The sequence below is a fragment of the Ixodes scapularis genome, unplaced genomic scaffold, assembly GCF_016920785.2.
Source record: "Ixodes scapularis isolate PalLabHiFi unplaced genomic scaffold, ASM1692078v2 PGA_scaffold4__175_contigs__length_147842914, whole genome shotgun sequence".
In the NCBI taxonomy this organism is placed as follows: Eukaryota; Metazoa; Arthropoda; class Arachnida; order Ixodida; family Ixodidae; genus Ixodes; species Ixodes scapularis.
In genome coordinates, this window is record NW_024609879.1 from 1789502 (window position 1) to 1817240 (window position 27739).

Sequence of the window (27739 nt, forward strand, 5' to 3'; positions counted from 1 at the left end):
CTCCAAAAGCATCAGTGACTGCTCCAGACCAAGGTTCTACCTGCAACTAAACCTGCTACAAAAGGAGAGATGCCGCTTCCATTGCTGCAGTAAACACTCCATAATTAGATGCTTGATTACTTAAAAATCTGAGGTTCATTTGAGGCACGACACGGACCTAGCATTTTTAGCACCATCATAAACGGAACTTTGAAGTCCAGGAGGATTGCGACCCGGTAATAATTAAAAGGTTTGTTCAATCACTCTGAGTCTATTGTACAGTATTATTCTGAAAGGCACTGTTCGCATCTCCAGTGAAATGTGCCATGCAACCTCATTACCGAAATTAGGAAATTGAAAGATCCCAAAGGGCCGACCTGCAAAGGTGATCATCCAGGGTGAACCTTCGACCGAGACCGTCTTTCTCAGCAGGTTCAGGATGTTTCTGAGCAGGTTCGTCAAGTGGTCGCTTGTCACCATCGTCACGTGATTCCTGGACGAAAGCAGCGCCATTTCATGGAATGGTTTTACACATGGAGAGGTAGAAATGTTCCAAGATCCTTCGCCGCTCGAGAAGACAAAGAAGCTAAAACTTCAGAAGAAAACGCAGGTGCGCAAATAAGCTGGTCTTAGAAATAACAAAGAAGATGAAGGCTAGCTTGCAAAATTGTGTTACCGCACCGCAGCTCTGAGCGAGTGGATCGAACGCTTGCGCTGCAGAGCACAGGAATCCTGGGTTCAATCCCGGACCATGTTCATTTTTATCACCATCGTACCGGCGTGCGGTTTTGTATCACTACTGTGTTAGGCAAATTAAAGACCCCAGGCTAGTGACTGCACTGCACTGGCAGGATGTTTCATCTACGCCTGAGAAACAAGATGTCCACTGAGGCTGACTAACATCCGGCGCTCCCTAAACCTACATACAACACAATTATCGATATTATTAAACCCTTTTTGTTTCTTGGTTTCGTGTTGTAATGACGTTGAACTGTTGCGGTTTAAACATGATGACAAAAACTCGAGACCCCACGCAACGGAAAGGCATGTGTGGTGCCGTCGTCTTGGCCTTATGTTTCTCTGTGTTATTGTCTATAAAATTTCTTGTGTAGAAATAAACTAAACTCACTACAAGATTGCGGAGCCTAAATTTAAATTTAGTTTTAATTTTGAAGCGGCATTTGTAAAAAAGAGAAATCCGTGGACGGATGCGCCTGATTTGTGCGGTCGGTGCAGTTCTCTCGTCGGCCCTCCATTTCAATAGGAGAGGTGACATTGGGCTCAATATCGGTGTTAGCGGACGAACGTATCAGTTTTCTACTTTTGACCTGAAAGAAGGGCGAGCACGCAGCTGAGCTGGTGAATACTTGGCAGAATTCAACCAGAGACAGCTAAAGCCAAATCAGTCGTTTCTTCTCTATGTGATACCGCTCAATCAATGTGTGCCGACGTTGACTGCAGTCAAGAAAATATGAAATGCAATCTTTTCTTTATGGAGTTTTTTTTCATTGAATTAGTTCAGCAGCTTGCGTGCATTTTTCCACTTTCAAAAAATGCAGCTTTTCACAAATCACCGCTACGGTGTTTCAGTTACAGCCTCATTAAAACGGAACACGACACATTTTCTGGTGGAAAAGGAACTTCTTGTGTTGGACAAAGTAATTGACACGAAGAAGATTGCGGAGATATGAAATGCGAGCTCCAGGATCAGGTTTGACAGCCTGTAAAATAGCGCAGCTTTTGAAGGATCGCTCTGTTGTTATTGAAATTTAAAAAAAAAACAAAACGATATTTCACTTTTCACACTTAAAAATAACATAAGTGCTTTCTACCAGACTATCAATCGTGTCGCGTGGCTACCATTTGAATTCAGCTTTTATGATGAAAAGGTTCTGTTGAATAGTACATACTCAGCTGTAAAGGCGTGTGCTCTCGTTTCTTTTCTTTTTATTTATTCTGTTCTAATCACAAGCTACCTATATTGTATTTAAAGCTATGTTGGTTGATTAGATTATTAATTCTTTTTAATGTCTTTTCATTCTATTTTTTTTCGCTGAGCAATGTACAAGGTAAAATGTTTTATTTACCTTTCGCACCTCCCCAAGAAGTGAAAATTAAATAATACATATATTTTCGATAATATTACTAATGATCATAATTAATATTTTATCATTACTAATATTATTCTTTAATCGAAAATTTTCTAACCCATCGTTCTCAGTTTGTCTCAATCGGGGTATATAGAAGTTCTCTACTTTCTTTAAAAACAGGGGTGCCTCAAGGAACTGTTCTTTCGCCTTTACTTTTTAACATCTCCGTTAATGATGTGCTTCATACTGTCAATGACTGCAACATTTATGAATACTTCGACGATACCTCCTTACTTCGCGTCATATTAATTTTCCTTGTGCAGCCAACATTCTCCAGACAAATGTCACAAATCGAATAGATTGGTTTTCGGAGAATCTCGGCGACATCAACAACTCTAAAAAAAAAGCTTGTCTGTTCCCGCAATCCTTTAAAAGACACCACGCTAATGTTAAGTTTCTTCTCTACTCGTCAAGTTGTAATCCATGTAACTGTGACTCGATTGAGTCAGTTAACTGCGTGAAATAGTTGGGTATTCACTTTGATTTTGAGACGTTTTGAAATACTCACATGCCCTACTTATGCGGCAAACTACGGACTATACCCTGCATGCTCTATAATACACGGGTTTTTATGCCCCTCAGTGTTCGGTTTTTAATAGCCTACGCGATCGCCTATAGTGTGCTTCGCTACGGCATAACAGTGTTTGGTATCTTTTCAGGTCGCTGGCAGGCAAAAGTGGACACTTCATTAAGAGGAATACTGAGCAGCATATTCTGCAGTACAAATTTGTCTACCAGTGCCGACATCTGTGCAAGCCTTAAACTGCCGAATTTCCGCTCACTTTTTATTCAGACCGTTGTACTTCGTAGTTGCTGGCGCAATGATATTAAGACACCACTACATTCGTTCGGCACGTTGCTCCGCTCTCCTTGTTTTGTGCTGCTTTGCTGTACTTGGTATGGAAAATGATCGCGCGATTGTTATGTGGCACGTGAATTCAACGATTTCCCCGATTATTCATGACATCAGCTCAGTGACGACTCTAAAGAAGAAAATCAAGTCTGTTAATCTTGATAATACTTAATTCATGCTCCAAGTGTATGTAGGATGTTCCCGATGTGCAACCTAGTTACCATAGCTCTCTCAAATTCTGAATCTTGCCTCTTCTTTTGTACTCTCTTTTCTTAGTTGCAGTGCTTTGTACTACTTCATATCTTGTGCATGTGTGTGACTTTGATATAACTTTGCTTAGCATTGTGCGCTTGCATTTGTATTTTCGTTTGACGTGTTATTATTTCTCGCTTCGCCATAACTATTTAGTACCCTGTGCTGAAAGGGGGGGGGTACCTTGGTCTTATACTTTGAGATTTCAAAGGGAATGTTTTACTTAGCATTTGTACGGACATTTCTCTTTTGTAAGGGTGTCGTCCCACAAACCCATCGTTGACTTTGATATGCCCGTAAACATAGTCATCTTTAACAGTTCCGATGTGTTATCAAACGTGTTGAAATAATTATTACTATTGTTATTATTAGTGTCATGGTTATTATTATGATTATGCTTAATAATATTATTATCGTTACTATTATTATTGCTGTTGTTCTTTTTTTTCTTCTTCTTACTATTATTATCATTATTAAAAAACTCTTTTCAGATTCTGGAGGAATCTTTGGACAAAGATCTGTAGTTAAGTTGATTAGCGCCACATGGTTAGCGTACACTGACTTGAGACACGTGAAGCGAAAGCTCGGACTGTACAATACAACAATCCCGAGTCCTGCATCTGCCCGATTTGAATGACAGCAGCGCGCTTGTGATGTTGTGCAGCCATGGCCGAAGATAGTCGAATCGGCCATCTACAGCGGAGACAGACTAACTTCCCCCTAAATTTCAACACCTCCACTGCAGTTTCGGGAGAATTATCAGACACGCCGCCAAAATACTGTTGGAGGAATTGATCCACCGCCGAAACTGGTCATTGTTCGTCGCGAAGCCTCTCTTTCGCAGTTTTGAGATATGGTTTGACGGCACTGCGCTGCATTGGGAACTGCCATGTTTTCTTTATGTGATGTGTGCTCCGCTCAGAAATCCGAAGAATTTTTCTTGCGCACGAATTCCGCTTCAACTACGGTTAGAGAGTAGTGTTAGTAGGATCACAGAAGAGGGTTATTTTTTATCATCTTTTATTAACTGGCTCGAGGCTTCAGGAATGTTCGTAACAAAGCACTACATACAGGCTTCTTTGCAACGATTACTTTGTTTCTTGGTAAAAATCGAACAGAAAAAAATATCAGTCATCAACCCGATGCTCGAGCCCTGCAATACCGGCGCGGCTAGAAAAGCTATAGTTTCAGCTGCTATACATGGGCTCATTTAAGCGCAAAAACAGTTGTATCACCGATATTGGAAGATATCACGTGCCGCAGTGGCTGATCAGCTTAAGCGACTTGTAACTGTACTACGATCCTAGAAATGAATTTGAGGTCAAATATCTCATATCTTACTGCTAGATAAAGGAATCATGAGTAGTGATGAAGAGAAAGAACAGGAAGAAGTTGCACAGATAGAAAAGAGAGGCGATATTGTGCTTTGCTTCGCCATAACTCGGCCAATGGCAAGGTATACAGTCCCAATGAATGAAAAGCGGGAGAGCTTATCTCCACAAAAACAACCAGACTAAAATTAAAACCCACGAAAGGCGCAGATTTCTCGAACATCTCAAAGGTTTTGCTTACCCAGTGGTCGGATTAACATTGTCTGGTCCTTGGCTCCACCAAAATGGCAAGTAGCTAAAGGAAAACAACAAACGAGACATTGTAAATCCAACTCATGCGATAGCAGTGCTTGCCTTCAAATATTTAGTTCCTTTCCAAATATATAATCTGGCGTCGGCCCTACAAGTTCGCGATGCATACCAAAATAAACTAAGCCAAGCCCATATACTGAAAACTTCGACCGTTGCAAAATTTTTCGCGAGTCCCATAGTGCGTATTTAAAATACAGTAATTCAATTTAGGCATACTAAAGTGGACTCTGAGATTCGCAACTGAACTTCAAAAACCCTTGATACAACACCGTGATTTTCATTTCAGTGTTGTTTTCATTTCAATGTTTCAACATCTGTTTTCTGTAATGTTTGCAATAATGATGCAGCATCTGCCTGTTATCATGTCTCTTATTCTCGAATCCGCATGTACTCAAGTATAGTGTGTAATAATTTTTTGTCTCATCTTTCAAATATGACTAAACGCGAATCTATAACCACTATCCGGCGTCAGGAATTCTGGATCGTTAGCCTTTTCTGTACTACTTATGCGCTTCAATCCGTTGTTCATAGCATGCCGACATAGCTTAACAACTCCGTCTTCGACCACATTGGTACTTATTGTTTAAGTACAAAATCATGTGCACTTCTTTTGATTAGGTAATAGTGTCACTATATTTTATTACTGAATTGTGCTCAAGTATGTGCAGGGGAACTGGACCTATTCTTGGTTTCAGCTTAAGCCCAGACGCAGCCGACGCTACGAGCTGATGGGACAACTTAGACAGCGTCAAAAGCGTTCCATTATAGTTTACGTCATGTTTCAATACGTTTTCTGGTATCGCTGAATCATCATAAACAGGAAAGGTTTTGCCACTGCTTGATAATAATAATGATAATAATAATAATAGTTTTATTAGCACAAAATCATTCACATACATTAATTACTGCCTCACGAAAGCACTTGCGTGCTTGTGTGTGAGAACAGGCAGTCCATAAAAGAAAAACAAATCAAACAGAAAAAGAGAACAGAGAAAAAGAAACAAGCGTAAAATAAACACATCTCAATTTTGACACCACATGTTACAAACTTAGTTTTATGTAAACATTGCACCTTACCGCGAAATAAAAGGATAGATTAAATAAAACATGTCACACGCTTTCCAAATATGGTCAAAGCTAAAAAAAGAGAAAAAAAAACTGTCTATGCTGTTTGTCCTATACAACCATATATTTTACATTGCACTTCGCAGAAAGTTGGGTACACCTAGGAGAACACAATGGGTTTGTTAACAGAGCAAAAAGCGACAACAAAAATGCATTTTCCCCTCTCCTCTCGATCCATGATATGTTTGCAATAGTACGAAAATATCTCGAACACAAAGAGAACACAAGGAGACCATCTACATGTAAACATTCAGACGCAAATGTCCAAAAAAACATACTCATTTTCACTTTTGTACGACGTTGAACCATTTCCTTAATTCTTTTTTCACCTCTGTTAAGGACGAGAGATCAAATAAATTATTTGGAAGATCGTTGAAATATTTAGGAACGTAATGTTTCCGCATTTTTTTCCCATAATTGGGGTATATCCTTGGAATGTCAAACCGTTCTGTGTGCCTAAGACTTTTTTGTTTGGTGGACTGTACTCTGAAATTACACGAGAAATAATATTTTGTGAGGACTTCGAACTTGCGTAGGTTATCAATGGCCAACAGGTCCAGGTTGGTCAGCTGCTCTTCAAAGGTTAGGTCCTCAAGGTGTGTGCCGTACGTAATATTTTTTATCATCCTTTTAATTAGGTTATCTATTTTTTGTACTTTGTAGTTTGAGCAGAATGCGTAAACTGTTATCCCATGCCTTAGTTTAGATTCCCCAATTAGTCCCGTTAGCTCGTAGCGTCGGCTGCGTCTAGACCAGGGCTGAATTGAGTTATGATCAAGCTTCCCATTGAAAGCTTTGTGTCCGATGCCCTCGGCACAAATATGTTCTAATACAATTCAAATTGCCTCCGCAATGTTTCAGCATCTAAGACTTGTGCAACGTTGCTGCTTCTGCGTAGCCAGTGCAATATTTGCCGTTTAGTGGAGTATTGTTACATTTTTTTTTAGCAAAGCATAATATTCGAATGTTTCCACATATATGTCTATTGTAATGTATGCATTAATGCTGCAGCGTCTCCGCCTCTACTACGATTTCGCTACATTTCTGTCTATTCGAAAATGTTTGCACTCTGCGCAGTGTTCCACATTTATTTCTCCATAATAAAACCTGTTATGACGATATTTTCGCACCTATATATATTTTAATATTTACGGAAATTTTGCAGTATATATGCAATGTTTCCGGATTCAAGTCTGGCAAACACTTTAGCTGCCTTTCTGCCCAATATTTGTCTCCTATACAGTAATGCTACATTTATTTCTGCCTAAGGGCCTTGCACAGTTTCCGCATCTATGTCTATTGTAATGTTTGTAGAAGGATGGCAGCGTCTATGGATCATGTGCAATGTCGTTTCTTGAGCAATGCCGCTCCTTCTGTGTACTCTATGCAATGTTGGCACAATTATTTCTCCTTCAATAACCGTTATCGGTTTATTTAACAACATAACGATACAAATGAGAATACACATATTGAACATGATCTATTGCCAATAGATAGTTATAGGTCTTTTTAAACAAACAGAACAATAAAGCGACGAATCAAAGCATTCTCGAGTAAACATAATAACAGCTTAGTTCATCGACACACTATTCGTGCACGTGGTTTATAAAAATAAGCACTATATAGTTACAAATTGTGGAATCAATATCCCCTGCGCACCCACGCTCACAGCGTCCTCACCTGCACAGCATGGGAAGCATCACCTCAATGATGTAGGGTTGTTCAGAGTACTTCCCGTTGGCAGTCACAAACTTCTCCACCTGTCCCATCAGGTCGTCCAAAGTAGGCATGCTCGACTCCAGTGTGGCCATCACAGCTGCACAAACAACTGGCCACTCAGACACGGTCCACATGGTCTGGGACGGGAAGGGTATAAATCTCCCGGTGGTATTGCAGGGGAGCCTACTGTATCCTTAAAAATTTTCACTAATTCAAGAAATAACGATATTTTTAATTTTCTGAATTATACCTGCCTCCCATGTATCTACTTCAGACAAGGCAAAAGTTGTTTGGAATAAATTCGAAGCGTGTTTCTCTCACAACAAAATTAAACTATTCATTGCCGAACGATCAACGAGCTAAACAAGTGTGACGAAAATGATCCCTGGATAAGGGGAACAAGAGGAGCCGTGTTTGGATATTTGCGTTTGCCCTTTGTCCCTCTTGTTTCCCTTCTCCAGAGATTATTTTCGCAACACGCGCATGTCTGTTTCTTCTCTCTGTGTTTCTGTCCCTAACGTTCTAGTTGAGCTTTTCTTTTGTATAGAAATTTACTTAGTGTCATCGGAAACCCAGTCATTCGCAGAACGACTTAAGACACATGTGAAGAGGGAAGGGGGTGCTAAAGTTCCCATGTGAGCAGCAGATATAAGGCCGGCGACGCGAAAACGCGGATGATAATCCTACCACACCACCGCGCTTCTCACGCGCTCTAAATCATCCTAATAATGACTTATTCAGTAGTTTTCGATGACGCCCAACAAGTTTTTAATCAGAGCATGTTCATTTTAACTAAATAAAATGTCAATCAACATATTTTAGTTATTACCCGGCTTATCGTGACGATTAGCCCTCTATATTATGGCTTTCTTGCCGTACAACTCACCTGCGAAGACCCGAGTGGTGTGGCTTTTAATATTTTCTAAAAACAATCCGTAAAGCCTAAGAACACTCTTTAGAGTATAGGAGGTGAATCCTTGCCTAAAAATGCTTCAATTGAAAGTAATTTGATGAGCAAGTAATAATAGGGCGTAGTGGATGCCAAGGAAATATATTTTAAGCATCTTGCTCCACTGAGTCAAAGGACTCCATTCTATAATTATTAAAAGTGAAAATTTCAGAAAATTTTGCGAATGTTGCTAGTCTTGAAAAGCCCTGAAGAAACATACACAACACGCACAGACATTGCACAGCAACCACTCCAGCTGTAAAAAAAAACAAAAAAAAACGGAAGTTTTCTTCCCCAAATACCGCGCAATGCATGCCCCTACAAAAAAAAAACACTATAACGTTTCACTATTAGGATTGTGGAACCGGCAAATTGCTTTTGGAAACCAGAAATTCAGATTGCAGACAAAGGAATCATTTCTGAAAACCTAAAATCCAGATAGAGTCCAGATAGAATCCAGATAGATCTGCGGTTCCATAATCCGGATAGCGAAAAGTTATGCTGGATTTTTCGGTGCGGTGGCCACGGACAAATGCCAACTTGACAGGTAACGTCCACTGTGACAAGGATTCACATATAAAACAAACAAGCTCCGCCTTTGTTTGATAGCGACCATGACCGTCAGGTTATGGTCGCTATCAAACCTTATTTATACCGTGGTGCAAAGAAAGAACAACAGTTTATCTCCTTTTTTTAGCTCTCACTTAGAAATTGAGTAATTGAGTGACTATAACACACTTAACTTCTGCCGTTATCGAGATAGTTCTGGCTGGTATGATGCCAAGAACTAGTCTAAAAACGGTTGTAGTTAGTGCTCCACAGCCAGTAACAAAATTTGTCCCTTTTGAAGTTTTTCATAGTTAGAAAGAGCCCTCAAATTGTATTTGTTGGTTCATTCGAGTTTTGTGGACAAAAGGCAAGCACGGGATATTATTGCAGAAGAAGGTTATAAAGAAGAAAGGGCTATAGTAGCTAGTGATTTGGTAAAACTATAAACAAAATTGCGTATGAGTGTATATATGATGAGCATGAGTTCACAGAAGAAATTAAAATTATAGTTGGTGTAGAAGGAAATTATCTTTAAAAAGCGAATAGCACAACTGTGTGTCCTCAGCGCTTCATCCTTAAGTAAAGCGGCTAAATGGGAAGGCGTTTGTTCTGAATACATCTGCGAAGAGTGTATGCACCTTCAAATTCGATTAATGTCAAGAGCAGCTGACTACACCTGAACTAAATTTACGCCTCTGATGGTATGTTTTTCAAAGGCTTTACCAAGAGGACAGCTTTGCCAAGGCTTTGCAAAGACCGAAAAAGGAATGCGGGTTCAAACGAAAGCAGCAGCCTCCAAAATAAACTGACCCTGTGCCTCGAGAGAGTGTTCCTGGGCCTTGCCGTGGATACAGTGAGGGTTGTGCTTGTTGTGTGACGGCTCCAGAAAGGCAACAGGAAAAGTGGCAGCAAACGCCCCCAGGCAGTTGCCGTACGCCGGTCGGTGCCTGGAGGAAATTCAAGAAAGTATTTACGTGAACGCCTTTACAGCAACTGGCTTTCCATGCAGTATTTTCGTAAAAGCCGTTGAAAAGCCGTTTCTTTTCCTCAAGGCCACCCTGCTGTTTGGTATAATCAGCATTGATGCACGCAGCATAAACCTGTTGTATGTCTGGAACTTCAGTTTTGAACCAGAGCAATGCAATCTGCCGTGAAGATAAAGCTAGGGTGCCTCAATGTCCCCCTGCTTAGCGTTATGCCAATCTATGCAGTACCCGATGTCGACAGCACACGCTCTCAAAAATAAAACGACAGCCGGTAACAAAATCCCATCTTACTACCATCAATGCGAAGTGCTCGTGCGGGGGCGCGCTTTCACGAGCTCCGGAGCAAGAAATATACAAAAGAACTTCAAGAAAAATTGTTAGATGCCATCACGCTAAGTATTGCGCACATCAGGGGTGCTCACACTTTTCGATTTCGAGAATCACCTACCGTTTCATATTTCTTCCCCTGTTTTGGCCTTGATATAGTAATGCATTGCAGAAGCGCTGTAATGAATAATCTGCATTTGGCAGATTATTGGCAGATAGCTATGATTTAGCGAGTGGCTAATTAGATCTACTACAATAATGTTCGAATGTGGGCTACTTTTCATTTAGCAGGAGAAATATTTAAGAAACTTTGGGAGAATGACTGTACTTGGGGACCTATGGAAACCCAGTTTGAGAACCCATGTCCTAGATTAAGCTAGATCGCAAATTTGGTTAGGGTCTTTTTAGAGATTAATACAAAAGAAGAAAACTACGAAATAATTTTATGCGGTAGTTGGGATTCGTGGTTATTTGCTCAAAGAAACCATGTAATTATTGGCTAGAATTTTAGGCAGCCGTTGTTTAAGCAAAAAGAAGAAAAACACACGTTGTAGGCCTTTGGTGGGAGGCCATAAGTTAAAGTCAACAAGGAGAAGCATGCCCAGATGCACATGGAGTTGGTAGGGCATCAGTGCTGCTAATCTGAAGAACGCACATATATCCAATTTTTTTATATCAAGATACAAGTAGTTTCACCATCATTATACGATAGTTCTTAAGACGCTTTCTTGCACATTGCGACCTACAATTTAGAAGGGTGGCCAGTTGGGCCAGTTGGTAGTGATTTGTGGTGAAGATTAGAGCGCACAAGAAACGAGGGCTACAGGAAAGCCTCACATGCCACGGACTAGCGCTTTCTGTGGTTTCTTCCCTGTCGTCCTCGTTAGTCTGCGGTGTGTGTTTTTTCCCGGTTGTCCTCTTGTGCGCTTTATTCTTCATAATGACAGGCAATGTCTAGCACAATTACTCAGTAAAATTAAAATTACAGTGTTTCATATTGTTGCAAAGCTACGTCCTCTTTCAATTTACATCCAATCCAACCGATTGGTTGAAAAAAAACTGTAGGCTTTGACTTTATATAATTCGACACTTCACTCTTGTAGGTTGTTGTAATTTGTTGGTTTCTTGGATTTGTCTTTTAGAGAAGAGAGTAGTAAAGATTCCTAGGAAGTAATGCTTGATTTACCAGATTAATGCAACATTTTTTTTCTAATCATAACATTTTGTCACTGACATATGTACACGAGTTCCTAAGATAAATTAAACTCCGGTTGCCTGCTGCATTTAGTTTCAAACCACAATTATTGCTTTTTGTGAATTTTGCTTGGCCTATGTCATTTTGGGGCAAGTTACATCTATAGTTCCACTATTAGCTCGAGAAATGTTAAAGCTGTGCATAACGTTTTCTATAAAATTTAATATTTTTTCCATTATCTCTACATGTTTGTAATTTAATTAAATATTCCAAGCAAGTGCATTGAAATATTTATTTGTTCTTTATTGACGACTCCAGAGTATTATGAAGGCTGCGTTGGTCACGCAAAATTGCGGGTGAAAGGATGTCGGGTTCATTGTTTAGCACGTGAAACGCCATACATTTCTTGGGTTGATGCGTACGATTACTTTTACGTTCGAAAACAGTTATTTTTAGACGGTAGAAACCTCCTATTGAGTACATAAGAGCGACACAAAGAGAGCATAATAATGAGAGAAAACGGCCTTTTTTTTTTTTTCTTTAGCTCGATTCGCGTAATCGGCCGAAGCTAGACTCCTGGTTAATTTTTGCAGTGCTAAACTTCGCAAGGCAAAAATATTGAACATTGCCAAGCCTCTTCAAAGCAGATCCGCCATTGCAAAACAACTAAATATCGTCCTCGATCCGGAAGGCCAGGTAACTGTTCGCGTTGACTTCATTAAACGATTTTCGAACGTCGTGCTCACGTTTGAAGAAAACAATGAATGACCTCAATAGCTTGGTAAACATTTGTAGGCAAGTGCGAGCGATTTGAGGGCACAAACTACTTGCGACCACCATAACAAGCCGCACCTCCCCCCCCCTCCCCCCCACCTAAAAGAAAAGCTAAAGTGTTAGGACATTTAAGCACTTCTAATGAGTTGTGAATCCGAAAGCATGAATGTCGTTCTTCCGGTCTATTAGTTGGTCTGCGGTGTACTGGCGTGGACGGCTACGTTTCGCTACTGCCGAGGTTGTGGCCGCCGGCAATATAGATGCCTCAGGCGCCGCCATGTTCTTCGGTGCCGAGAGGAGCGGATGCGACCGCAGCCCCACATCCCCCTTTGGCTACGCATGACACGAGTGAGGGGGCAGCAGCGCGCTCTCGTGAAGCGGCCGCCAATGGCTACCTAGGAGCCATTTTGCTCAGCCAATAAGAGAGTGATCATTTCTTTCACGTTGTTTTGTGGTTAGAGACGCCGCCGGCTCCGCTCCATAAAATACTGAATGCTTTCGCATTAAAAAAAAGGTTTTATTTTGACGGTTTTTCTGAGATGGAACAGCTTATGCGGCTGGTGGCACTCAGGCCGTTGTGCCCCGGGCGTGCCCTCAAAGAACTTTTTTTTTTTTGTTGAATGTGAAAGTGTGATTCCAACAGTTATGTCAAGAAGTCTCAAGAGCGTGAAGATTAAATACTGGCACCCGACATCACTTTGCAAAGAACGTCGGCGAACGCAAGGACGAAAGTTGTTCAGGCAGGTGTGCGTTCCGACTTACAGCTTATTACATTTTTTTAGATAAACTTGATAGCAAACCGATCTTCAATTCCTATGGATCTGTGTTCGTGCAAATTTAAACTGATGCTGAACGAAAATTCAATGCTTTTTGCGCAAATTCGAAGTTTTGCCTTCCATGGTAGCACGATGAAAGTTTTTTGATTGGTAGGTGATTGGTGTAAATTTCGTCTTCCCGTAAATAAGCATCCAGAGGTTATAGAAATATGTGTTTGCGCCTATCAACAGGCACGCCATCGTAATTATATTTGAGAACTAGTGCCATGACATTAGGACTGGATGATGTTTTAAGTTGTATTCTTTCAATTCACAAAAAAAAAAACAGACGTTTTTAAGCATTCATTTATGTTATTCCTTTTTCTAAAATGACATTTTTCTCGCAATTTATTTTATAAAACTATTCTAGTTTGTGGATTTCACTAGAAGTTTCGCACAGGAATATATCTAGCGCGCTCGTGTTCTTTTAATCTCGCTGAAGAGGTAAATTGCACACGACTAATATATTTCATCATCCTTGTTCGCCTTTATTTCGTTGCGGCGCTGATGAACTGCGATTATTTAACTGATTATAATAAACAAAAGTGTAAAGCTGCGCTGCCTACGAGAACCATGCAGCGAAAGCAGACGACAGAGGGGAAAGGACCTTCTCCCGCAGTTTCTTTCTGCGTTGCCACTACGCGGCGTCAGTTTCGCTGGAGTCAAACAATTGTTGTATTCTAACACTTCTAAGTACCAGTCATTTGTTTTGGTTTGTCTTTTGAAGCGGAGTTGCCATTTGTGAGGGTGCTGGTAGGCGCGGAAAATAAACTGTTAATGTTAAAATTCTTAGCAGACCATTGAAGCTTTTCGCCAGACATTTCATATTTATTTTTTTCAGCCAGCGTAAGGCTAGTAAGCCGACTTGCCATTATTTTGCTCCACTCATTGAACACTTACCGCGTCAGTCCTGATCCTTTAAAACAAAAATATTCACACTCGGTTCCTAGCAACACAAGGGTGGCCCCTCAAAACATTCTCAGGGGTTCCCCCAGCTTCCAAATTTTGTTGTTTTGACAGTTTATTATTCCTCTGTCTCGGGTTTACTATGTAATTCTTGACCATGCTTGCCCCTTAGCAAACTGTTCCTTCCCATTAAGCACCAGCTTAGATCTGAGCCACCATTGGACGCAAATATGCATGAGCCAAACGGTTTGTAATATGTGCATTATTATTTACAAGGTCCGTATGCTTCTGCGCTGCTTTACTGCATCAGTGCCGAGACCAGAAGTGTTTCCTACGTGCGAATCCGGGCAGGCAACGGTTCCTCAAGAAAGAAGTTTGAAAATCCCTGCTTCAAAACATAACTTTTTGCCTAACGAGAAAAAAAAAAAAAGGTTTACTATGACCATTGTCGGCGAATTTATTCGCGATCAATCGAAACATGGAGCCAGGAAATGTTAGAAAATATTCAAAGAAGCATAAAGGAATTAGCATGTATGCGCTTTAAAAAAATTGAGCACATTTCTTCAACATGTTTCCATTTGTTAGTAAACGCGTTTTCCTTGCAAACTCCGTCGCTGTTCAAATCTTCCAATTATGGAATAGATTGAACGTGTAATGAAGAATACTGAGGCAGGGAACCGGAATATTATAAAAAAGCCAGCAAATAGAAAGGAATAGTAGTAAATATAGAAATAATGATAATAATAATGGTTAATATTAAGAATGGTAATAACGATAGCCAGTCATAGCAATAATAGTAATAAAGGGTAATATTAAAATGTTTAATGAAAATGGCCAGCCATGATAATAACAAAAATAATGGCTACACTGATAGCAATTTTAATCAGGTTCGATTAGGTTAGGTTAGGAATAACTATGGTAATAATAATAAATTATTTAAAATGTTGCCAGACATACCGCTCCAGTTCGGCCTTCACAAAGCTCCTGAAACGAAAAGAAATGGATGCCGTAAAAACGACGATGGCACAAAACGACAAGATCTGCACGTGCAAGCAATTGAGAGCAAAAGAAGGACAGTAGTAAGAAGAAAAATGACAATAAGAGTGCAATGACTCGTACGCCTTTTTTGCTTCCATAATTTTTTTTTTTTTTACTTTTCTTTAACTCGTTTTTGGTTACTAAGACCAAGGAAAATCTTATTGGGGAATGCCTCATCATTGTTTCAAACTTTTGTCTACGTAATTTTTATCTTGGTTATGCATAAAATCACACGATTGGCCACATATAAGCATGTAGACGAGCGATCAATTACTTGAGTGATAGTTTTTTCATAACGTATTCTATATAACCTTTATATTTATTTGCTTGCTTGGAAGGGCGAATGAAATGCTTTCTGGACAACATATGCCACTCAACAATAGTTTCTGGCTGTCTTTAGTTATGTTTGTCACGAATCAGTACACTCGCAATTAATTTAAATATCAATTTGGAATAATCTTAATGACAAGGAAAGTAAGATGTAGATACAACAAGGGGATTTGCATTTCACGTAGGCTTTATTATAATCAAGGTATTTTATAACCATCTGTGTTTCGGTCCATTTGACAGCTATTTGTCTAGAATATAAAATATGGATTTCGAGTTGCCCAAATCAGCTCTTAGAAGGAACACACGAGCGTCGGTGCATTTGATTAAAAGTAACACTCTCAAGAATCGCTATAACACTAACATACTGCGGCATGTTTTATCGTTCTAAATTTTAACAAATTGCTGATGCACTATTGAAACCGTGTAAACGTGCAAAATATGCGATAATAATCCCGGGAGAGGGGGAACAGAAGGGACAAAATACGAACACAGTTTGTTCAAACACAGCTAGGTGGCTGGTGTGCGCTGAAGAATTCTGCCTGGTCCTTATATCAAAACAGGGACCTCTCCATTCCCAGTGGATAACTCTACCAACTGAGCTAACCAGGAGTTACGACGTCAGTAAACCAAACGGGTTTTATCAGCTGCCACCATTCTAAACCTGGTGACAAGTGATAAAACCTGTTTGCTCTACTTACGCCTAACTCCTGGTTAGCACAGTTGGTATAGCGCTTCACTAGAAATGGGGAGGTCCCTGCTTTGATACCAGGACTTGGCGGAATTCTTCTGCGCGCAACAGTCACCTAGTTGTGTTTGGAGGTTCTTGTTTGTCCTTTGCCCTTTTTGTTCCTCTTCTCCAGATAATTTTGCCCCTTAGTCTGTCCAGCCCGCCTGCCCCTTTGCATTAATTACATGCAAAATATCACTCTTGCGACTTATTAATTCATAAAGACCGGTTTCGGACCTTACTAGAACTATTCTTTTTTATGTTTGTGTTTATTGATTGAAAAAATATGGGCAATAAAGGTACTCCATTTAGTTTAAATAGAGTTCTCAGGTAAAATAGCACTCCCCCCCCCCCCCCCCCCCAACTTGAACTTTCCTTCACCTCCAATGTATTATCGCAACTCATATATGTCTATACACCAGCCATCCGAACTGTAGAAAGAAAACAGGCTTGCGTAAGTTAACGTTCCCTCTCACCTTCCCCCGTGCAGATCAGTCCTGGTGCCCAGGGTGTACAGACTGTTTAGAATCTTGTAGCATGCCACTTGAATGTCGTCCACTGTACGAGACGAAACAACCATCACAGTAATTGGTCACTCACGCAACTACGGGTGCATCTCACACATCATCATTTATGAATAAATGTGAAAATTTTAACGCCTCGCTCACATAAAATGTGTTCTTTACATCACTGTATTTTTGGGACTATAGTCCGCTTTCTACACACGTTTTACAATTAGGATTTTACGCTGTGCGGATAACTAGTACGTACTAGTACTAGTTATCAAGTTATACAAGGGTTTGTTTTCAAAAAATCTTTATTATGACGAGACGTTACAGGTATTTTGAGTGGGTATGTTAATGATGGTTTCAATATGATACAAGAATGAGTTAATAAACCAGGCGTTCGCCAAGGTAAACTCTGTACGGTAATGTTTACTTGCGGACAAGTCACCATATGAAGACAATGCACTGGGTGTAGATTATTCAGCAGATGAGAACTGTCTAGGAAAAAAAAAAAAACAATTTCATGGGACATCTTCTCCAGCAGTTTAGAAAAGACGGTGCCAGTTTCCTTCAAGTGCACCGTTATTGATGCAATAGGTCTTGCAGGAAATTCTATATTTTCTTACAGAACTCTTTGAAGGGAAAGAAATTTGTTAGAAATGAGCTGCACTGTGTTGCCCTTTTTCAACAGCCGAAGCATATTCTGCGTTGTCAAAATTATTTGAATCTCATGTTAAAATAGCCATGTGCAGAAATATATATATATATATATATATATATATATATATATATATATATATATATATATATATATATATATATATATATAACTGAGAAGAAAAAACCCTTAGTGAAAACAGCAACAACGGACGACTTAATCTTCGACGTTTCGGCCGGAGTCCGGCCTTCGTCAGGAAGGCCTGACGAAGGCCGGACTCCGGCCGAAACGTCGAAGATTAAATCGTCCGTTGTTGCTGTTTTCACTAAGGGTTTTTTCTTCTCAGTTATATCCCCACGCCTCCGGCCTCCCGCCACCATGCCCGTTGTATATATATATATATATATATATATACCTACCTGCAGATCGGAAGTGCACTAGGACCACTTGACAAATGACGCATTTGCCACTGTGCTAAGCGGTTACGAGAGAACACACTCGAGCACACTAAAATGCAAACGTGTGAACCAGTCTAAATTGCAAATAGCGCTAAGACAAGGAAACAGGAAGAAGTGGAAAGGAAAGGCGCTGTCCTGTCCTATCCTGTCCACTTCGTTGTCAGTCCTGCTTACTTCTTCGTTTGTCCTTGACTCGGCGCTATTTGTAATGTAGTATGTATACCCAACTAGCCCGCCAGAATATTCCGGTGTGAACCACCTTAATTGCGGGGTGTTTAAAGGGAAGCTGAAATGCTATTAAAGAGGCTGCAGAAAATGTTATTGTTGGTTGTCTATGAATTGCGATAGCATCCAGCTTGTTTACCTTCTTTTGTTACGAGGCCATGGACGGCCTCAAGGACGACCTCTAGGAAAACCTCTAGGGTGCAGAGCCCTATACTTCGTTTCAGCTTCCGTCCGAGCGCAGCCAAAGGCTGAGGGACGGTTTGCAACTTCGAGAAGAGCATTCCTACGCACCACAAAGTAGTCCGCAAAAGCATTTTTTTTTAAATAACTGTTTTGTGCGTAAACATTGCACAATATTCCAGATGTGTAGTGCTGATAATGATTTGCAACTAAAGGAATTCAATATCTGAAGTTTAGGTTTTTATTAATATATGTAAATGCACGTGGTTTGGTGAAAACACGTACATCCACTGGCAACACGGCTGCAGCACTCGTTTTTTCTGTGTGATTTTGTTCCCATAATGGCAGAATTATGTGCTTCGCTGCTTTCCTCAACGAGTCGCTTCAAAACGTCCTTTTGAAAACGCACGTTTGGGTGTCAGGCGCGAGAGGTTGTGATGAATTTCTGCTTTCAAATTCGGCAGGAGACTCTGGCCGCGTCGTACCGCAACTCCGTTGTAAACAAGAAAAGCGTTAGAGCCACTACAATTCACTGATACGCGGCGGAATCAGGGCACACCTTTACTGCCGATCACATTGAACGCCGAGAAGCTGGTGGATAGGACTGCGCCTCGAGCCCTGGTATATCGAGACAATACAAGGAAACATCAACGGCCAGGTCATCGGTCACCTTGCAATGTGTACTTACAACTTGAAACCATGCCGAACAGGTGGAAAGCTCGGACACAGACGCCAGCGGCCAGCTTACGTGCTGACATCCCCTGTGACTAAATTTCAGAACGTGAAAGGGCACTTTTCAGACCTGTAGCAGACGATACCGTTGATACATCCGTAGCAGACGAAATTCTCGGTGAGCGCGGGCGGCGCGGACAGCCCGCGGAGCAGCGGAGGGATACAAAAGTGCAGGCGAGATCGCGTGACCTATTGCCGGCGTGTGATTGGCTCCGGCCACACGTAGCTTTGGCTGCGCTCGGACGGAAGCTGAAACGAAGTATAGAAGATATATATACTGGGCGATAGTTTTTATTCGAAACAGTTGTTGAAAAAAAAGGCGTCTCTACTGCTACGTGATGCCAATTTCACAGGACGTTTTTGGGGCTTGGCGGGAATTCGCGGGGCGAACAGCCGGCAGTTCGGTGAGTGATTAATAATAATTCATTATTTAACTTATTATTGAGTGGAAATAAACGCATGTTTTTAATTATAAACCTGCTGAGCGTTATTTCAAACCCCCAAATCAGTAATTTTCAGAAACAGGTTGACCAGGTGAAAAGTGCAGTAGTACGCTACAGTTACCACTTGTGTAGCAGGTGCAAGACTACCGGTGCGATAAGGGCGCCCGCGCGATCTTTTCGTCTCTTATCATAGACCTAGCCTTGTACCTGCTGCAAGAGCTGTAACTTTAGCTCACACTACTGCGCTTTTAACGCGCTCGAAGTCTTTCTCAAAGTTACAGATTTTGTGGTTCTAAATAACGCTCAGCAAGTTTTAGAGTGCAGCTCTTTGGCGCCCGTTTCCGGCTTGAGCGGCGTCGCCGCAACAGTGAAGTCACGTGATCCCCCGGGTCACGTGAACCCCGCAGGTCACGTGACCCCCTATTCACGTGACTCCCCCAGGTCACGTGACCCCCTCCCCTCCCACCCTGAGATCACGTGACCCCCGTGAGGGGAGGAGGAGAAAGGAGGGGAGCAGGGAGGATGAGCAGGAGAGACAAATCCGAATTTTCATTACTCCGAAAAATTATCTTAAAAGACTGTTATCTCTTGTCCCTCGGCCGGGTTCGAACCGGAGCCCTTTCTTTCAGGAGTAGCAGGCAGGATCACGAGGGAGGGGGAATATACCCTCCCCTCAGTACCCCTCTTTAATTAGCACCATATATCTATTTTCACAAACTAAACAGCTAAATAAGAAATTTTAGATAATTACTAACCCAATTGCGACAGTTGTTTGCCCCTTGAATGTTCGCTAAGCTCAAGAAAGATATAGTGAAGACGGCAGTCACCTAGCAATAAAGGCGCATTTCTTAAAAATCAGTATGGAATAAAAAATGTCACCGCGTCAGGTCACGAAACCTCGAATTTCCCGCTAAATTTAGCTGGGAAACTGAGCTGGTGTATAGGTCACGTGGGGTCAATTTTTCCGCTAAATTGAGCGAAGAAACCGAATTCGTGGATTGGTTGATTCTGACGTGTTTGGGCCCGCTGCGCCCAAATATCACAACCATTTGGCTCCGAAAATCACTTAGCGAAAATATAAAGAAGAAAAACACGAAGAGAACGAAACCGATCATTGCAGCGGCACGCCATTGGCGGGTAGCGCGTGATGCGCCACTACCTCATGAAAGGATTATCTCGATTCTCGGTTGCCCCGTCGCTTGCAGATGGAGTAGGGTACCGATACTTCTATAGCTCTTGTAAATCAGGTTCGGCTTCCGATTTTTCGAGATCTTCAAGGGGATCCTTAAGAAGAATATGCCCAGAAAATTCTCGGCCTGACGAAGTATGCGTTCCGGACGTTGGCAGGGCAGAAAAATGTTCCCCGCAGTGATGCGGGGAGTCCCGTGAAGCTGCGTCTGCCCGTGGGTAGCGACGCGACATAGCCGCTTTGTACATGTTGGAATGCTGACTGCTGTTTATTGTAATATAAAAAGTGTTCCCTCTAAACGTAGTGCCGTTGGCTGAACGCAACATGATGGATTAGCGTGGCTCTCCTGAAAACCACCGTCGGAAGAAAGGAATTCTACCCAATTGGGCCTTCGTGCTTTGGAGGGACACGTGAACGTACAGGCTGCATTGTTCACCAAAGCTGGAGCTAGAGCTTTTCCTCGGGCTGCAGAAAAGCTTCCCCTGAGATGTGGCCATGTCGCCGTCCTGCAAGTGCGATGTCCTTGTGTGCGCAAAGTTGGCCCCCTAGCAAACGGTTCATCTTGAATTTTATTTGCATATCCTAATTAGCGTAAATGTCATTTTAGGAGCCTACCTGACACAGGAGTAATTGCGTAGGACGGCCATCCGTCTTTGGTAGTGGAAATAAAAAAAAAAACACTGAAAATCTTGAAATACTACTGAAGGCTTCCTGGATTGCTACATTTAGATACTTGTCTCAAGATTTGTTGGCTGGATTAGACCGCCGTCGTTCGTTATTGCCCATCAAATCACATTTTACAGCACAAAGAACCGTTCCACGACACACTAGATTATTCCAAAATTTTGTATTTTCAGAGGAAATTACGGAAACTGGGCAATTTTTGAAGTTTTCGAGGAACCTCGTGCGAGTCTGGATGAACTTACTATAAAAAACAACGTAACTTGCAAAAAAAAAATTACAACAGAATGTTGCATAATTTTAAGCGTCAGTCCTGAGAAGAATGTGGGCGTATAAAAAGAAAAGGATTTGGACAAATTACATGTTTACGTATAAGAAAAATATTTTTTGTGCCCCCAAAAAGTAGGAGAAACTGTGAAAACAATTAAGTTAATAATAAATTAAGTTGCACCGCGAATGTTGAATGATAAATTGCGTGCCCTATTATTGCAACATAAGCCCTGCGCTATACGAAGTAACTGGGTGGCAGAGTTGCTTAACAGAATATCTTGGGTTGAGGAGTCCGTCCGGGAAGTATAGTCACTTTAGCAACACGGAAAGAAACCAAGAGAAAAACAGCTAACATCAGACTGTTAGCACAAAATAGCCAGCGGAAGCCCGCTCATTGAACAAATAATTGCTCGAAGAGCTTTTCAGTTTACTGCTCACTAGTTAAAATAGAAACATTTTGTTTATACCCGTTTACTGATAATTCCTCTCTAGTTTCGTCTCTGTGTCTTTGGATGCGTTGAGATGCTTTCCTACGTTCAAAAATGGTCGGCAAAGCGTCGGGTTCAGAGGAGCTTTTTCTAGACCCAAACCCATGCATTGGTTTCGTATGAGCCGTCCGAAACAGGTTCAGCAAAAAAAACACTGTGCTTGTTTGATTTAAACATCTTTGTTTGTATAGCGAGACCTCTTTGACATGTCGGTGTTGACACGAAAGGGGCGGTAAGCGGAAGGAACACAACGCCGAACTCGGTTTGTGGAGCCGACAGTTATGCGGGAGTACAAGTCAGCCCCTTCAGTAGCACAAAAAATTCGTAACCCACTAAAAAAAAAAACAAAAAAAAAACAAAAAAAAACGAGAAAAAGCAACTTGAGCAGTCGAATTGATAGCACGGCTGGTCAATGGATAAAACCAAGGGCTATGCAGCGACAGAACGACGACGTCTCTGAACGTCAGCAGCCTACGAGAGAAGTGCGGCCAGTACAGGCGGGTCCCCCAACCGGTCCTTTCGTGATAGCGACTGACGGGCCTCCTCTTCTCTCTCATTTTTTTTTCTACTTCAGAGCCATGTGGTTTCAGCGCTACTTTGAATGAATTTGCCTGGCTAATCCACGCACAATGTGATCGAAGGAATATTACATTCATAATGGCTGGGGGCTAGGTGAAAAGGAGGATTTTTCTCGTATTTAAACCCTCTTCAGCTTCCCTTTAAAGAAAAGTAATGAGGAGATCCGACGGGCACCCGCTCATAAAGAAGGAACACGAGAGGACACGCACGCAGGAGATCGCTGCCGAACTCGTTGGCGGCCAGGTGATCGAAGACGGCGGTGAGCACGGGCAGCAGCACGAACTGGACGTAGTTTAGCGACGAGGAGGTCTTCATGGTGGTGCCCCGCAGGTGGCTGTAGCGCCCCTGCTCTAGGTTCAACAGCGTCTGGGCCAGGTCGTCCGCCGCGTTGTTGAAGTACGTCATCATCGACGTCTTAACGAAGTCCGGGCAGTTCTTCACGATGGTCCTGCGGCGAGCACGCGGAGGGGCTTGAGAGGGGCACGCGGAGGGCCTTTGCGGTCGTTCGGCAACACCTCGAGGTCGCCGTGCTTCCACGGCACCTACCGGAGGCCATCGCGCAGATTGGACATAAATTTGGTTGAGAATCGTGTCCTCGCCGATTCGAGACGAGTCTGAGCCGAACGATGACACAACGCTCGTGTCCGTGCCCCGCGTTCGCCTCCCAGTGGTGACGTTGAAGCGGCGTCCTTATCTAGCTGGTCTTGGCTCCTCCTACTCTCTACTCTCTCTCTTTTAGCAGAGCTAACAGTGCAGATGAGTCAAGGAGGGGCTCGCCCCCCCTCTAGTGTTCACTCTGCTAAAGTGGAAAGAGCGTAAGGCTTGACCAGCAACAGGTTTCTTTTTTTTATTGTACGGGAGTTTAGTCATCATCACTATACACAGCGCTTGCCAGCCAACGGCCACGAATTAAATCAACACTAACTGAAATAATTAGAATATCCTGATTCTACGCCCACAAATGTGCCGAGGTGATTGGAGAATTAGAGCCACAAAAATGAACGTTAGTAATATAATAACTTAGCGCGGCTCAAGATAGCCGCAGCACCACAGAATTGTCGCAAAATATGAGACATGCAAAAACAAGAGTATACATACATATCGTACTCTCGACAGATAATATTTCAAAATGAGATTTGAGCGCCTTTGGTGCACTTGGGAATTTTCTATATAAGATCTTCTGCAGGTTGCTTCCACGTCGAATCGTACAATGACTGCCCGGGTCACATTTTTATATTTCTATAAGAAATATATGTGAAAGCTTCGTTCTTGGGAGGAACATTCAGCTCTATGTGAAATCCGTAGCAAAATATTTCCCAGATATATACAATTAAGAACTCGAGGTGTGGACATTCTCGAGTTCTAAGTATGGTAATTTGCACAGCCGTCAATGTCACACCGGAGCAGGCACGTAGTTAAACGCTTTGGCATCTATTTTCAACACAATTTGTAACATGCACACCAAATATTAAAAAATTAGAATTATATATTTCTATGCAAAACAAATTACGAACCAAGTGAAAAAAATATTTAGAGACATATTCACAAATTATTTACCGACAAAACTCTTCATGCAAAACGTTGCAAATACATCAAAATGTGCGTCTTCAAACGCAGCTTACGAATATATAAAAACTTTGCTTAGAGAAAATTGCACGTTTTTCGTTAATGCACATACCTAAGTAATTTTTCTAAAAGTAGCAAAATTGCACGTCAATATTAATAAAAAGTGTTTTCGTTTCTTTTATACTTCCTTAACTCCTCCAAGTAACTTGAACTAACTCGTGATTGTAAAATACTGATTAGCGTATGACCACCAACTGAAAAAAGCGACAGAAAACCTTCACTGAAATTGAACTTGCTTGTCTTCAGTAAAGAAGCCTTGCCGCACAAAAATCGGCTCGAGAGATATTCTCTAGAACCGACGCTAGAACCGGTGCTGCTCTATAGCAGAGCGTAGACAGTTGTCACAACTTAAAACCAGAAGTCTAGGAAGAAGAAAAAGAAGAAAAAAAAACGAAAACAGACGCACGACACAATCTCAAAAACAGAGAAGTTTATTTGAGGAAAACAAAACAAGAAATGATCAAGGAAACAGGACATGCCGTCGCATAGATTTGGCCAGACGTGGCTTGACAGGCTGAATCCCTACAACACTAGTCACGCTTCCGACAAAGGGCATCAGCCGCCAAGAACCCGCAAATATAATCATCATCAAGACTACGAGAACCTAACAACTTCCCAATCTCAGGGTGATCGATTGTGATGCTTGCTAACCAGCTCGTCGGCGTGCGTCCATTTCCCAGGAAGGCACACCGTCCCACGTGCGCTTTGGTTCAACTTTTTGATTTCTTGTGTGGTCTCCTCAAAGCCCCTCCCGCCCTCTTACTCCTTAAAGAGTGCTGGAGAACGTCACTGCTGCCGGCAGTTGCGAACAGTATGAATGGCAGATTGCCTTGAAACTAAATCGCGCACACAAGGAAAGTCATTCACCGCGTAAACAAAGCGAGGGAAGTCTTTCCTGACATGTTTTTTTTACAAATGCTAAAGTTAGAGTTTCAGAATGCCTCTCTCCAGCCTCCAAATGTTTGGGTAGCGTGGTGAAACCGATACAGCAAGAACATTTCCTTGTGGTTTGAAGCTTCTACCCTTATTTCATGTACGTCACGTTACACATCGATACTCTGAAATGGTAAGCCGATGTTGTTTGTTTTCCACCTCACAATGTTGAACACCAAGATGGCGACACCCGAGATACTACTTCTCTGGATTTGTTTACGCGGTGACTGACCTACATTTTGTGCGCGCTTGAGTTTCAAGGCAATCTGCCATTTATACCTCTCGCAACTGCCCGCAGCTGTGGAGTCCACCAGCACTACTTAAGAAATAAGGGGGGGGGGGGGGAGGAGGAGCTTTTAGGGAGGCCACACAATAAAACATAAGTATAAAACAAAGTTTGGAACATTATGATTTTCTGAGAAGTGACCGCACGAAAATGAGCTGGTTGGGAAACAACATAATCGAACACTGAGGTTAGGAAGTTGTCCGTTCTCGCAGTCTTGACGGAGGTTAACTTTGAGGATTCTCGTTGTCTGAAGCGCGTCTCTGTGTTTAGGTGTTTTAGCCGGCCAAGCCATGTCTGGCGAAATCTTCACGACGCCATGTTCTGTTTTCTTGACCTTTTCTTGTTTTGGAGGTCGAATAAACTCAGCTGCTATTGAGATTTCGTGTTGTGTTTTTTGTTGTCTTTTATTCTTCCTAGTCCCATAGTTTTAAGTTATGACGACTTTCGACACTCTGTGATAAAGCAGCACCGTTGTACAGACTTTGTCAGTTCTAGAAAATATCTCATTGGGGCCGACGTCATGCGGCAAAGCCCCTTTAAGGAAGTCAAGCTAGCTCAATTTGAGTGAAGGTTTGCTGTCGCTTTTTTGAATTGAAGGTCATATGCTACTCAACATTTTGTCATCATACGTTAGTTAAATTTACTGCAAGTAGTTTAGGAGAGATAAAAAAAAAACTACATTTTTTTTTATATATGGCTGATTTCATCTCAACTCAGGCACGGATTCAGGGTCGAATTTTCAATTCCAAAGTGAAACATATATCTTCTGGGGCAATTCTTATAACAAAAGAAGACGCAAACGGCAATTTCGTTGGATTTTTCGTTGTCAAGTTATGGACTGTTAAAGAGGCCAAGGTAGAAACTGACGTTTTTCCAGCTTATCGGGGGTGCCATATTTCACCCCATCCCTTTTCCCTACTTTTTACGCTACATCAATGTACCTTTTTGGAAACACTCTAGACACAGACTTTTCCTGATAATTAAGCGTCTAGGTTATAACATCTTAATGATTTTTTTTATTTGTCAAACCGTCTCTCTGCGACTATATTTGACGAAGTTCAGAAAGCTGTGCTGTGTGACCTAAACAGCATATTTTTATGATCTTTATACCATCGTAGCGCTCCAATTGAGCTCTTTCTTTTGAGTATAATTTCAATATTTCGCAATAAGTATACAATGCTCTACATGTGCCTGAAAAACGAACATTTCGAAAAACTACCAAGTTTGGAGTCAATTTTGTAAAAAAAAACACTTTTTATTTTTTTATTTTTTATTCACAGTTAGTTATTATAGTAGTCTATCAGAAACTACCAACATAAATTGTAATATATTGTTTGTATGGCCGCTATTAAGACTCCCATTTCGTGCTATGAGCGTCTTGAACGGAACCACACAGGCGCTCTGCTGAGCAGAATTTTGTCCTATGTAAGGTTTTCTATTTATCTTTAGCAGTTACCTCAATATCCAACCATAAACATTAATAAAATTTGGAGTAGGGTACTTAAAGAAATTTACATCGAACTCCGTATCCACAAGCGCGTGCACGGCGCTTACTTCCTCCCAGATCGTTAGAGAATTCCTCTGGGGCCTTTTGCTTTCGGCTTTGAGCTTGAAATACCGAACTTGACATGTAATTGTCATATTTTCTTATGTCAGATATGCAGTCCATATACATATGTACGATTTAGTATCTGACGCTTAGGAAGTACGGTTTATTTTGTGCAAGTATGAACTCTTTTGTAAACTAACAAGCATTTCGTAGCGTGTAAGACTTCAAACGTGTTAGCCATGTGTTTAGGTTGTATTTCTATTTTCAGTGATTCATGCCGGGTTACTTATACTTCTTCCTCTTGACTTAAGTTTGTCCGGGAGTATAGATGTCACGTATCTCTTCCGTCAATACATAGGACAAAGCTCACACACCTTGTGAATCGAGCCACTGCCAAGTAAATAAATATTGCTAGGATAAATATTCTTGCTTCACTGGCTTTTACGCTCAGATATTGAGGTAAGTACTAACATTAAATAGAAAACTTTACATAGGTCAAAATTCTGCTCAGCTGAGCGTCTATGCCAAGTCCCGTTCAAAACTCTCACAGCACGAGATTTCAGTCCTAATAGCGGCCATACAAACAATATATTACAATTTCTGTTGGTAGGTCCTGGCA

At 41.5% G+C, this 27739-nt stretch overlaps 1 protein-coding gene across 1 annotated transcript in view; it reads right to left on the minus strand.

The window, feature by feature from the left end:
• LOC8026823 (ryanodine receptor) overlaps positions 1-27739 on the minus strand; it is a 561398-nt gene that overhangs the window by 147673 nt on the left and 385986 nt on the right. The window contains exons 73-79 of the mRNA XM_040217827.3: positions 22936-23174; positions 16794-16875; positions 15180-15206; positions 10030-10166; positions 7683-7818; positions 4807-4860; positions 357-472 (exon numbers count right to left, since the gene is read on the minus strand). Of these exons, the coding sequence (XP_040073761.2) occupies positions 357-472; positions 4807-4860; positions 7683-7818; positions 10030-10166; positions 15180-15206; positions 16794-16875; positions 22936-23174 (791 nt within the window). The remainder of the gene's footprint in view (positions 1-356; positions 473-4806; positions 4861-7682; positions 7819-10029; positions 10167-15179; positions 15207-16793; positions 16876-22935; positions 23175-27739) is intronic.